At 51.2% G+C, this 13555-nt stretch overlaps 1 protein-coding gene across 1 annotated transcript in view; it reads left to right on the plus strand.

The window, feature by feature from the left end:
- The window catches only part of Myo1f (myosin IF), a 55948-nt gene extending 49315 nt beyond the window's left edge, over positions 1-6633 (plus strand). The window contains exon 28 of the mRNA XM_041669208.1: positions 6233-6633. Within this exon, the coding sequence (XP_041525142.1) occupies positions 6233-6309 (77 nt within the window). The 3' untranslated portion in view covers positions 6310-6633. The remainder of the gene's footprint in view (positions 1-6232) is intronic.
- Positions 6634-13555: the final 6922 nt, after the last annotated feature.

The following is a 13555-nucleotide window of genomic DNA, read 5'->3' on the forward strand; positions in this document are numbered from 1 at the left end:
CGTGGTTAAGACTCTTGTCTTGAACACGAGGACCAGAGTTCTGATTTCCAGAATACCCAGAGCAAGCTCTGGTTCTTACTGAGAGATTCTGCCTTAGTGAATACGGTGGATGAGCAGTAGGGAATGATGCCGTGGGGTCTCCACATGCCACCCCATACACGGGCACCTACACACATGCAAAAACATACAACTCAGAGGTGCATACCGTGCTCACACATTACGGAAGAAGAAAGTGTAATTTAAAAGTGTAACACCGAGCACAGTGGTGCACACAGAAGTGAGCACAGTGGTGAGCACAGTGGTGAGCACAGTGGTGAGCACACAGTGGTGAGCACAGTGGTGAGCACACAGTGGTGAGCACAGTGGTGAGCACACAGTGGTGAGCACACAGTGGTGAGCACAGTGGTGAGCACACAGTGGTGAGCACGGTGGTGAGCACGGTGGTGAGCACGGTGGTGAGCACGGTGGTGCGCACGGTGGTGAGCACGGTGGTGAGCACGGTGGTGAGCACAGTGGTGAGCACACAGTGGTGCACACAGAAGTGAGCACAGTGGTGAGCACACAGTGGTGAGCACAGTGGTGAGCACACAGTGGTGAGCACAGTGGTGAGCACACAGTGGTGAGCACACAGTGGTGAGCACAGTGGTGAGCACACAGTGGTGAGCACGGTGGTGAGCACGGTGGTGAGCACGGTGGTGAGCACGGTGGTGCGCACGGTGGTGAGCACAGTGGTGAGCACGGTGGTGAGCACAGTGGTGAGCACACAGTGGTGCACACAGAAGTGAGCACAGTGGTGAGCACACAGTGGTGCGCACAGTGGTGAGCACAGTGGTGAGCACAGTGGTGAGCACAGTGGTGAGCACACAGTGGTGCAGACAGAAGTGAGCACAGTGGTGAGCACACAGTGGTGAGCACAGTGGTGCACACAGTGGTGAGCACAGTGGTGAGCACACAGTGGTGAGCACAGTGGTGAGCACAGTGGTGAGCACACAGTGGTGAGCACACAGTGGTGAGCACAGTGGTGAGCACACAGTGGTGAGCACACAGTGGTGAGCACAGTGGTGAGCACACAGTGGTGAGCACAGTGGTGAGCACACGGTGGTGAGCACGGTGGTGAGCACACGGTGGTGAGCACGGTGGTGAGCACACGGTGGTGAGCACACGGTGGTGAGCACACGGTGGTGAGCACGGTGGTGAGCACGGTGGTGAGCACACAGTGGTGAGCACACAGTGGTGAGCACAGTGGTGAGCACACAGTGGTGAGCACACAGTGGTGAGCACAGTGGTGAGCACACAGTGGTGAGCACAGTGGTGCACACAGTGGTGAGCACACAGTGGTGAGCACACAGTGGTGAGCACACAGTGGTGCACACAGTGGTGAGCACAGTGGTGAGCACACAGTGGTGAGCACACAGTGGTGAGCACACAGTGGTGAGCACAGTGGTGAGCACACGGTGGTGAGCACAGTGGTGAGCACACGGTGGTGAGCACACGGTGGTGAGCACACGGTGGTGAGCACACGGTGGTGAGCACGGTGGTGAGCACACGGTGGTGAGCCTACGGTGGTGAGCACACGGTGGTGAGCACACAGTGGTGAGCACACAGTGGTGAGCACAGTGGTGCACACAGTGGTGAGCACACAGTGGTGCACACAGTGGTTAGCACAGTGGTGAGCACACGGTGGTGAGCACGGTGGTGAGCACACGGTGGTGAGCACACGGTGGTGAGCACACGGTGAGCACACGGTGGTGAGCACGGTGGTGAGCACGGTGGTGAGCACGGTGGTGAGCACACAGTGGTGAGCACACAGTGGTGAGCACAGAGGTGAGCACACAGTGGTGAGCACACAGTGGTGAGCACACAGTGGTGAGCACAGTGGTGCACACAGTGGTGAGCACACAGTGGTGCACACAGTGGTTAGCACAGTGGTGAGCACACGGTGGTGAGCACACGGTGGTGAGCACACGGTGGTGAGCACGGTGGTGAGCACACGGTGGTGAGCACACGGTGGTGAGCACACGGTGAGCACACGGTGGTGAGCACGGTGGTGAGCACGGTGGTGAGCACGGTGGTGAGCACACAGTGGTGAGCACACAGTGGTGAGCACAGAGGTGAGCACACAGTGGTGAGCACACAGTGGTGAGCACACAGTGGTGAGCACACAGTGGTGAGCACAGTGGTGAGCACACAGTGGTGAGCACACAGTGGTGAGCACAGTGGTGAGCACACAGTGGTGAGCACAGTGGTGCACACAGTGGTGAGCACACAGTTGTGAGCACACAGTGGTGAGCACACAGTGGTGCACACAGTGGTGAGCACAGTGGTGAGCACACAGTGGTGAGCACACAGTGGTGAGCACACAGTGGTGAGCACAGTGGTGAGCACACAGTGGTGAGCACAGTGGTGAGCACACGGTGGTGAGCACACGGTGGTGAGCACACGGTGGTGAGCACGGTGGTGAGCACACGGTGGTGAGCACACGGTGGTGAGCACGGTGGTGAGCACACGGTGGTGAGCCTACGGTGGTGAGCACACGGTGGTGAGCACACAGTGGTGAGCACACAGTGGTGAGCACAGTGGTGCACACAGTGGTGAGCACACAGTGGTGCACACAGTGGTTAGCACAGTGGTGAGCACACGGTGGTGAGCACACGGTGGTGAGCACACGGTGGTGAGCACGGTGGTGAGCACACGGTGGTGAGCACACGGTGGTGAGCACACGGTGAGCACACGGTGGTGAGCACGGTGGTGAGCACGGTGGTGAGCACGGTGGTGAGCACACAGTGGTGAGCACACAGTGGTGAGCACAGAGGTGAGCACACAGTGGTGAGCACACAGTGGTGAGCACACAGTGGTGAGCACAGTGGTGCACACAGTGGTGAGCACACAGTGGTGCACACAGTGGTTAGCACAGTGGTGAGCACACGGTGGTGAGCACACGGTGGTGAGCACACGGTGGTGAGCACGGTGGTGAGCACACGGTGGTGAGCACACGGTGGTGAGCACACGGTGAGCACACGGTGGTGAGCACGGTGGTGAGCACGGTGGTGAGCACGGTGGTGAGCACACAGTGGTGAGCACACAGTGGTGAGCACAGAGGTGAGCACACAGTGGTGAGCACACAGTGGTGAGCACACAGTGGTGAGCACACAGTGGTGAGCACAGTGGTGAGCACACAGTGGTGAGCACACAGTGGTGAGCACAGTGGTGAGCACACAGTGGTGAGCACAGTGGTGCACACAGTGGTGAGCACACAGTTGTGAGCACACAGTGGTGAGCACACAGTGGTGCACACAGTGGTGAGCACAGTGGTGAGCACACAGTGGTGAGCACACAGTGGTGAGCACACAGTGGTGAGCACAGTGGTGAGCACACAGTGGTGAGCACAGTGGTGAGCACACGGTGGTGAGCACACGGTGGTGAGCACACGGTGGTGAGCACGGTGGTGAGCACACGGTGGTGAGCACGCGGTGGTGAGCACGCGGTGGTGAGCACACGGTGAGCACACGGTGGTGAGCACGGTGGTGAGCACGGTGGTGAGCACGGTGGTGAGCACACAGTGGTGAGCACACAGTGGTGAGCACAGTGGTGCACACAGTGGTGAGCACACAGTGGTGAGCACACAGTGGTGAGCACACAGTGGTGAGCACACAGTGGTGCACACAGTGGTGAGCACAGTGGTGAGCACACAGTGGTGAGCACAGTGGTGAGCACACGGTGGTGAGCACGGTGGTGAGCACACGGTGGTGAGCACGGTGGTGAGCACAGTGGTGAGCACACGGTGGTGAGCACGGTGGTGAGCACACGGTGGTGAGCACACGGTGGTGAGCACGGTGGTGCACGCGCACACACATAGAGAGACTGCGCACTGGGTTCGAGCTCCGTCCCGCAGCCGCACAGCCGGCACAGCCGGGTGACCTGGTCTCCGATCGTCGCCTCCTTCCATCACACCTCCTGCCTGAGCAGTTTTATTATTCATGTTATTTTGATCAAGGTCAGGCTGTGTTGCCTTTGAGCTCCCTCGGCCTCCTGTGTGCTGAGGGGCGGGAAAGCGCCACCACATCAGGGTGGAGCCTTGTTTTTGTCGGTAACAACTGACTTTACACGTCCTTGTAAGCAGGAAGGAAGCCGAGTCACGATGGCCCTGCCGAGTCCCCATCTGGGACCCCGGAAACACTTCAGAAGTGGATCGCAGGGCCTCCTGGACGTCAGGGAACCAGGTTGTCCCTAACTACTGCTGGGGTTGAAGGAGACTGTCTAGAGACGGGCAGAGACTGTTGAGTGCAGATCAGTGATACAGCACTTCCCTCGTGTGCAGGAGAGAGAGAGAGAGAGAGAGAGAGAGAGAGAGAGAGAGAGGGAGAGAGAGGGAAAGAGAGAGAGAGAGAGGGAGAGAGAAAGAGAGAGAGAGGGAGAGAGAGGGAAAGAGAGAGAGGGAGAGAGGGGGGGGGGAGAGGGAGAGAGAGAGAGGGAGAGGGGGGGAGAGAGAGAGAGAGAGGGAGGGAGAGGGAGAGAGAGAGAGGGAGAGAGAAAGAGAGAGAGGGAGAGAGAGAGAGGGAGAGAGGGGGGAGAGAGAGAGAGGGAGGGAGAGAGGTAGAGAGAAAGAGAGAGAGGGAGAGAGAGGGAGAGAGGGAGAGAGAGAGGGGTCGGCTGCTAAGGACAGGGCTCAATCAGTAAGCTTCTCAGCAGCAGAGCATTTGCCTGGCTTGTACAAAGTTCAGTCCCCAGCGCCTGCCTCCAGATCCAAAGGCTGACAGCCATGCATAATGTCATATACATATAGTCCAAGAACTTGGGAAACTGAAGATGGAGAGTAAAAAGTCAAGCTGGGCTGCTCGGGGAGAGAGAACCAGTCTCCAAACGAAACAGAAGTGCGTGTGATAGCTCACCGTATAATCACAGTCCTCAGGGAACAGAGGCAGGGGGATAAGGAGTCCAAGTCAACCTCAGCAACATAGCGCACACATGCACACATGTCTTCGGGTTTATATGTGTGTGTCTTTGAGCATGTATGCACGGACATGTGTCTGTATGTGTGCATCTGTGTGTATGTGTGCATCCGTGTGTATGTGTGCATCTGTGTGTATGTGTGCATCCGTGTGTGTGTGCATCCCTGTGTATGTGTGCATCCGTGTGTATGTGTGCATCCGTGTGTATGTGTGCATCCGTGTGTATGTGTGCATCCGTGTGTATGTGTGCATCCGTGTGTGTGTGTGCATCCGTGTGTGTATGTGTGCATCCGTGTGTATGTGTGCATCTGTGTGTGTGTGCATCCGTGTGTGTATGTGTGCATCCGTGTGTGTATGTGTGCATCCGTGTGTATGTGTGCATCCGTGTGTATGTGTGCATCCGTGTGTGTATGTGTGCATCCGTGTGTATGTGTGCATCCGTGTGTATGTGTGCATCCGTGTGTATGTGTGCATCCGTGTGTGTATGTGTGCATCTGTGTGTATGTGTGCATCCGTGTGTGTGTGTGTGCATCTGTGTGTATGTGTGCACGGACATGTGTGTCTGTATGTGTGCATCCGTGTGTATGTGTGTATCTGTGTGTATGTGTGCACAGACATGTGTGTCTGTATGTGTGCATCTGTGTGTATGTGTGCATCTGTGTGTATGTGTGCATCTGTGTGTATGTGTGCATCCGTGTGTATGTGTGCAGGCGCACATATGTGCATTCTTGTGTTTTATGAAGGTACACACCTGTCATGGTCTGCACGGACATGTGTGTCTGTATGTGTGCATCCGTGTGTATGTGTGCATCCGTGTGTATGTGTGCATCCGTGTGTGTGCAGGCACACATATGTGCATTCTTGTGTTTTATGAAGGTACACACCTGTCATGGTCTGCACATAGAGGTCAGAGGGCAATTTACAGTGTCACTCCTTCCCTTCCACCTTGTTTGTTGCTCGCTACAGTATATGCCAGGCTAGCTGACCCAAGCATTTCCAGGGGTTCTCCTGTCTCTACCTTCTGTTGCACCATAGAGAAACATGGAATAACAGATGTGTCATGTAGCACTGCATCCGGCTTTCGTGGGTTCTAAGAAACTCCGGTCCTCACTCAGGCATGACAAGTACTAAGCCATCTCTCTGGCCCATGCATAGTATGTTTGCAGACAGGCAGAACCATACAATACCATGTGTCCAAAGCAAACAAAATATCCAAGATGAGTATAAGATAGAGACAGAGAAAGCAGTGTGCACTGGGCATCTCAAGCTCTTTTCTCCCACAGATCCCTCTGGCTGGTGGAAGGGCCGACTCCATGGCCAGGAAGGTCTCTTCCCAGGAAACTATGTGGAGAAGATCTGACTGCTTGCCCTGCCGGTGGGAGCTTTGATTTCCCTGGCTGCACTGGCCGGAATGCTCAGGCCTGTGGCTTCCAGCCCAGTGAGGGCCCTGTGTGTGGAGGATCACCACCATCACACCCCATGCCTGGTGCTGGCCTCCCATGGGTTGAATCACTGTCCAGGTCTCTGTTTCATCGTCTATCTGATAGGATTCGCTGCAGAACCTACCTCCCAACTGCCTTGTGTGTGTGAAATGATTCATGTCCTGCCCTGAGCGCCAAGTGCTGTGCACAGTCCAGGGTCAGGGGACTGACAGTCGGGCTCTCCACCTGAGGCAAATAAACATGTCGGGTAAAAACCAGGAGAAAATCACTGAGTTCTGGGGCTGGGGATGGGGCTTAGTTGGTAGAGTGCTTGCTTCTCAACATGAGGCCCTGGGGTTCATCAGGACCCACATAAAATCGGACATGGTGGTGCATGACTATGATCTCAGTAGTCAAGAGCCAGGGACAGGGACACCGAGACTGCAATGTCAGCCTTGACTATACGGTTGATTTTAAAAACAACATATATATTTGTGTGTGTGTGTGTGTGTGTGTGTGTGTGTGTGTGTGTGTGTGTGGTCTGAGGACACCTTTGTGAAGCCAGTTCTCTCCTTCCCCCATGTGAATTCTGGGAGTCAAACTCATGTCATCAAGCTCTGTGGTGAGGCCTTAGCCCCCAAGCCGTCTCACCAGCCCTAAATAACCGATGTTGAGGATGTCCTGGGCGATATAAGACTTTCGTGTGGGGGCGAGGAAACTGCTCCAAAAAGTCCTTCTGCTTCTGCATTTGCCTCAGGAAACCAACCTTGGCTGGGAAAACAAGCACAGAACATCATTCTGCAAAAGCATTTAACTGTCCTTGAGTGTGGCTGGACCCTTCCGTCTCTGAGTTCTTATACACTCCAGTTCAGAAGCACTTGTATAGCAAAGGGTTAAATCACAGTACTGAGAGAGAGAGAAAATAATGACTTATTATATAGACCAGGCTAGTCTTGTTTGTTTGTTTGTTTGTTTGTTTTTCGAGACAGGGTTTCTCTATAGCTTTGGAGCCTGTCCTGGAACTAGGCTTGAGCCACCACCACCACCCAGCTCAGGCTAGTCTTGAACCTCTACAAATCTGTCTGCCTTTGCCTCCCAAGTTCTAGAATTACGATTTATTTATTTTAAATAATTTTTTGAGATTATGAAAACAATTACATCACTTTCCCCTTCCTAAATACAAAAATACAACCTGCTCATTCTATAATGTCAATGCATGTATGTGCTTTCAGAGTTGACGCCTCGTCCTGAGTAACCATGGTGAGCTCTTCCCTGGGGAAGACTGATTCTCATGCTCTCAGCATCCCTTAGGTGCCTGTAACTCTTTGTCTAGGGTTGAGGCCTCACAAGCCTGGCCCCCCAATGGCTATGGTGAAGGAGGAGGGTCAGTGAGATGGCCAGCAGGCCAGTGCGCTCGCTGTTCACTCCTGGTAGAGCCCACATAAAGGTGGACTGGGAGAGCTGACTATGCAAATTTTTCCTCTTTCGACCCCCCCCCCTCCTGCTAACAACAAATAGGGGCTGCAGAGATGACTCAATGGTTAAGAGCACCGACTGCTCTTGTAGAGGTCCAGGGTTTGATTTCCAGTACCCACAAGGTGGCTCACAACCATCCATAACTCCAGTCTCAGGGTATCCAACACCTTCTGGCTCCCCTGGGCAGCAGGCACACACGGGGTACACATACACACATGTAGGAAAACACTTCTATACATAAATAAGAATAAAATATTTAAAATAATAATAATAGTACATAAACTGCTTAAGAGCAGCGGATGATTCGGCAAGTAGAGGTGCTTCCTACAGTACTGACAACACGTGCTGCATGTTGAGGACCACGTGATCAGAGACGAGAACTAATTTCTGCTAGCTGTCCTCTGACCTCTAAATGCACAACATGGTACATGTTTTCCCATACACACATAACAAAAAAAATTAATTGCAATTTTTAAATAAATAAATTTTCCTTACCAAAGGAGCAGGCTGGGGATGTAGCTTAGTTGGCAGTGTTTGCTTAGCATGAAGACCTGGGTTCCAACCTAGCAGTGAAATCTGTCACGGACTAGCCCCACATAAATCATTCTGACCAGTGCAGAGGCGTGGGAATATTAAAGACACAATTCACATGACAGTATGGGGAGGGAGTTTCAGTGATCATTTAAATCCTGAAATCATCCGCGTTTATTTTTCAAAAAGCTTTTATATCAATGTAAGCTGGGGGGAGGGGGGACAAAAACTTCATTGGCATTCTGTTTCCTAGGCAGCGGGGGAATGACTTAAGTCATGGCTTGCTTATGTTCAATTTGTCAGGGAGGCTGAAAACACCTCTTCCCCAGGTGACCTCATAATTACAATAGAAAAAGCAGAATGACATTAACGTATCCTGACCACTTTGAGGATGACGCCAGGTTTGCTTTTCTATCAAAGGAGCTGGGCGACCGTGCCAGATGCACCAGTTAGTCTCCCAGCTACTCCAACCGTCAGACAAATGTGGAAACGGCCTGCCTTCTCGGCTCCCACAGAAATGGAAGGAGGGAAGAGACAAGAGAAAGGAAAGGGAACAGAAGAGAAGAAGAAAAACAAGGTTGAGGAAAGTAGCTCATGTAGAAAGCCCTGGGTTCCATCCTGAGCACTGCATAAACCAGCTCTCATCCCAGCACTCAGAGGGCAAAAGCAGAATCAAGAGTGAAAGTTGCCAGGCGGTGGTGGCGCTAGTCTTTAGCACTTGGGAGGCAGAGACACCTGGATCTCTGTGAGTTCCAGGCCAGCCTGGTCTACAAAGTGAGTTCCAGGACAGCCAGGACAGCCATAGAGAAAGCCTGTCTCAAAAAAAAAAAAAAAAAAAAAAAGTGCAAAGTCATTTTGGGGCAGCCTGAGCTACATAAAAGAAAGAAAGAGGAGGCAGAAGAGGCAGAAGGGGTTTTCACTCTTTCCTTTCAAGCCCTGGCTCCACTGGCACGGAGGAAACCCCACTTAGAGGAAGGGAGGCTCCTGAGAAGGGTAACCGGTTAAGTGTTGGACAGGGTGCTGGAATTGGAGAATAAAACTGGGGCTGGATAAATTAGGTTAGGGACAGCTCCAGACTGTGAACCACTGTTACCTCAAACCCACCCAGTCGTCAGCTCCCACATCCTGTGGGTTCTTTCACAAAATGTCTTACATCCGGCCCCTCCACCCACTTCCTTGTGGCCCTGCTCTTTCCTCAGCCTCACCCCTTCTTCCTTCCCAGCATAAATACACCTCTCCACCTTGCAACAAAGAGAGGCTGGGACTCCAGGCCAGCTGGTCAAGTGCTTGGCTAAATGCACAAAGCCCCAGGTTGGGTCCCCAGTATGGCATACAGCAAATGTTGTGGTTTTATACCTACAATCCCAGCACTTCAAAGTTATCCTCGGCTACACAGTTGCCAATTTCACACACATGTTTTGAACATATCCACCAACACCTCCAGCTGCTCTCACAACCATCCATGTCAAATAAACCTGAAGATTTTTTCTGTCTTTCTTTTCTTGAATTTCCCCATCGAATCTAGCTTGTATTGTCGCTTTATTCTTGGAAATGGGGCCTTGGTGTGTGGTCAACCTACCAGGGGTCACTGTTCCCTTGATGCTACCTTCTATCTCTGATTCCTACGCTCTTTCTGATATTTCTTCTGAGAAGATGACCCCTGGAGGGAGAGGTATAACATACAGGTGCCATTTAGAGCTGAATATTCAACAGTCTCTTATTCTCTGTATGTTGACCAATTCAGGAGACCCTGTCTGGTTGTTTCTGTTTTCAAAAATAAATTTTAGGTGTATGAGTGTTTTGTTTGTATGTTGAGTCATCTCTCCACCTGTGATCCCAGTAATAAAGACTCTGAAGAAGGCTGAGCGTGGTGACCCACTTTTAATTCCTGCACTGTGCTATGTCCTTGGGCCTCCTCTTGAATTTGTTGTTATTGTTGGGGGAGGTGTTACTTGGAGATTTCTGGTTGGTTTGTTTGTTTGTTGGTTTATGAGATATGTTCTCACTACATAGCCCTGGTTAGCCTGGAACTTTTATGTAAAGAAGGCAGGCCTTTCGCAGAGATGAGACTGCTTCTACCTCCCAAATATTGGAATTAAAGATTAAACATTCCTGGCTTGTTTTAGTTTTTTGAGACAGGACCTCATGTGGCACAGAATAGTATTGAATTCTATGTATCGCTGAAGATGACCTTGAATTCCTGACTTTCTTGGCTCTACTTCTGGTGCTGGGGTGACAAGCGCACCTACCACAGAAGGTGTCTGTAATTCTAGGGACAAACCTATGGTTTGTGCATGGTAGTCAAGCAGTCTACTAAGTAAATGGCATCCCCAACCCCTTTCTCAATTTTAATTTATTTTATTATTTGTCTATATGTATGTGTGTTTCTGAGTGAGTACAAGTGCCAGCAGAAGACATGCCAATTTTCAGGAACTGGATTTGTGAGCAGCCATGTGAACTTGGGTTCTCTGCAAGAGTTCAATCTTGGAGCCATCTCTCCAGCCCCCATCTTTCTCAGTTCCTAAATGTCTTCTAACCATCTTCTTAGCCTAAGTGGCACATACAGACTCGTAGTTTATCTAGAAATATGCTGCATATAACGTCTACAGTTGTTTATGACTCAATAAACATCTCTTGAAAGCTTGGATGCATAAGGATCTGGGATCTAAATTCTACTTTATCAACTACCCCAAAACCCATCCTCCAAATGATCACCAGAAGGAGATGCTGTGCCTCCCCCAGTTAACTAGCTGTCCCATCCCCCACCCGGCAAGGAAACACCTAAAGCCAGAGGTCAACAATTCAAAATAGCTTCAGAACGTCCCTGAAACTGACTAAATTCACCTGCCAGAGTAAACAGCACAGGTTGCTGAGACTTCACTTTCACAAAAGTCTGCAAATAAGACTCAGAGCCGCCAGCTGTCTGGAAGAGGTTTAGACCAACTAAGTCACTTGGAAAGGACATCCTCCACCCTGCTGAGCTGCTCCAGTGTGCTCCAGGGTTCCGGCTTTTGTGCACTATCACGCATTAAGGGGTGGGCTTTGGTGACGCCGCTGTCTTTGAGTCATTTCTGCTTCTCTGAGTAACCCCTCACTCATATTCCTATAAGTAACCACAGAAAATCTCTTGGTTCACCAAGGTGGGCTCCCTATCTAAGGTGAGTAAACATGTTTGTGTGTCCCTAGAAAAGGTATTTGTCACACAACAGCACCTGCCACAGAAGCATCAAGTCCTGAGTTCTGAACCCCAGATATTAGGCCAGGAAGACACTATGGCCTCTCTGTAACTTCAGCCTCAGCTGGTGGAGGCAGAGGATCCCCAGAGCAAGACTAGCCACACTGGTGAGATCTGGGTTCTATCGAGAGGTTCTGTCTCACTGAGTATGGGCAGAGTCACCGCACGAACCTCCAGCCTTCACATGTATAAGCAACCAGGTACACATGTGCCCACACACATGTACCCACACACGTGTGCACATGTACCTGCATGAAACCCCTTCACTAACACGCATGCACCACACACATGAAAATGGGAAAATAATATTCATCAGTGACAGCATCAGAAACCACATTTTCTCATGTTTCCACCTCTCACGGAGCCTACGGGACCTACCCAAGTTCTCTTCCTGGCCTCCACACCATGTCTGTTTGCACAGTGGAGAGATCTCCTCACTGTAGCCCAAAAAAGGGGAACTTGTTCCTTGCCAGCTTCCGGAGTGCTCAGCTTTCCCAGGTATCAAGGCTCAGCTCCAGGCCCCTCAGCCGGTTTCCCTGACTCATGGGCTGTTTGTTTTCTTATCTTGTGGGGCAGATCCAAGATCAGGTCTCTGCTGTTGTTATTGTCATTGTGTCCAGTGGCGAGCAGCACTACTGTCCCTTCCTGGCACCGAGTGTGCACTTACGAGAAGTAGGATGGGCGGGAAACCTCATTGCACGACACCAATGCACTTGGGATTCATGTTCACACCTTGCTACTTGTGGGATTTACCTATTCACTAAACCTGAGGTCCACAGTTCTGAATTAGGCTATTTATTTATTTATTGTGTATACAATATTCTTTGTGTATGTCTACAGGCCAGAAGAGGGCACCAGACCTCATTACAGATGGTTATGAGCCACCATGTGGTTGCCGGGAATTGAACTCAGGACCTTTGGAAAAGCAGGCAATGCTCTTAACCACTGAACCATCTCTCTAGCCCCTGAATTAGGCTATTACAACAGATTTATTCATGTTTTTCATTTTTTATGTACATTGGTGTTTTGCCCACGTGTATATCCATGTGAAGGCATTGGATCTCCTAGAACAGGAGTAGCAGACAGGTGTGAGCTGCCATGTGGGTGCTGGGAACTGAACCCGGGTCCTCTGGAAGAGCAGCAGTGCTCTTAACCTCTGAGCCACCTCTCCAGCCCCAACAGATTCATTCTTACTGTACACTTGGATACACTGAAAAATTCGAAACTTGCTAGGAAGAATGCTCTGTGCAGACATGAAGGATCAGGGTTCATGCTCACAGAATTCATGTAAATGAGGGAGAATTTGGATCCCTGGCACTCCCTGGGTGGAAGACATAGCAGTTACCTGTAATTGGGGCACTTGGGAGGTGAACACAGAATCTTCTGGCAAGTTACACCAGTGGGGACTGGTGACCTCTAGCTTCAGTAACAGACATTGCCTCAGTAAATAAAGTGTAGAGCACCTGAGGAAGGCAATGTTCACTGTGGCCTCCATGTGGAGGCTCCCATCTGTGCACACCTAGATTCACCTGCATATGTGTCTGTGCATATATGTCCACACACATATTAGTGTGTGGAGTGTTTGCCTAGCACACAGGAAAACTCTGGCTTCGACACCTAGTACCACCCGAAACCCAGTGTGGGAACATCCAAGTTCAAGGTAAGAACAACCCAGACCAATAACAACAATAATAATAAGGTGGTGGTGGGGAGCTGTTGTCAATTTTCAATGAAAAGTAAACCAATTAAAAGCAAACAGTATGGGAACACTAGTCTGACAGGCTGAGGTGGGAAGACTGAAAGTCTGAAGTCAACCTGACCTGGTATACAAAAAGAAGAAAAAGTACTGCTTTTCGCCTTTCCAGAGTTGGTTATGCCATATAGGGAAAGGATGGAGGTACTCATTTTGCAGGCAAGGACGCTAGGGCCTGGAGAGATTTCTC

Source organism: Microtus oregoni, unplaced genomic scaffold (assembly GCF_018167655.1).
Source record: "Microtus oregoni isolate MIOR12 unplaced genomic scaffold, Mior012 000019F_ref0000042, whole genome shotgun sequence".
NCBI classification, from domain to species: domain Eukaryota; kingdom Metazoa; phylum Chordata; class Mammalia; order Rodentia; family Cricetidae; genus Microtus; species Microtus oregoni.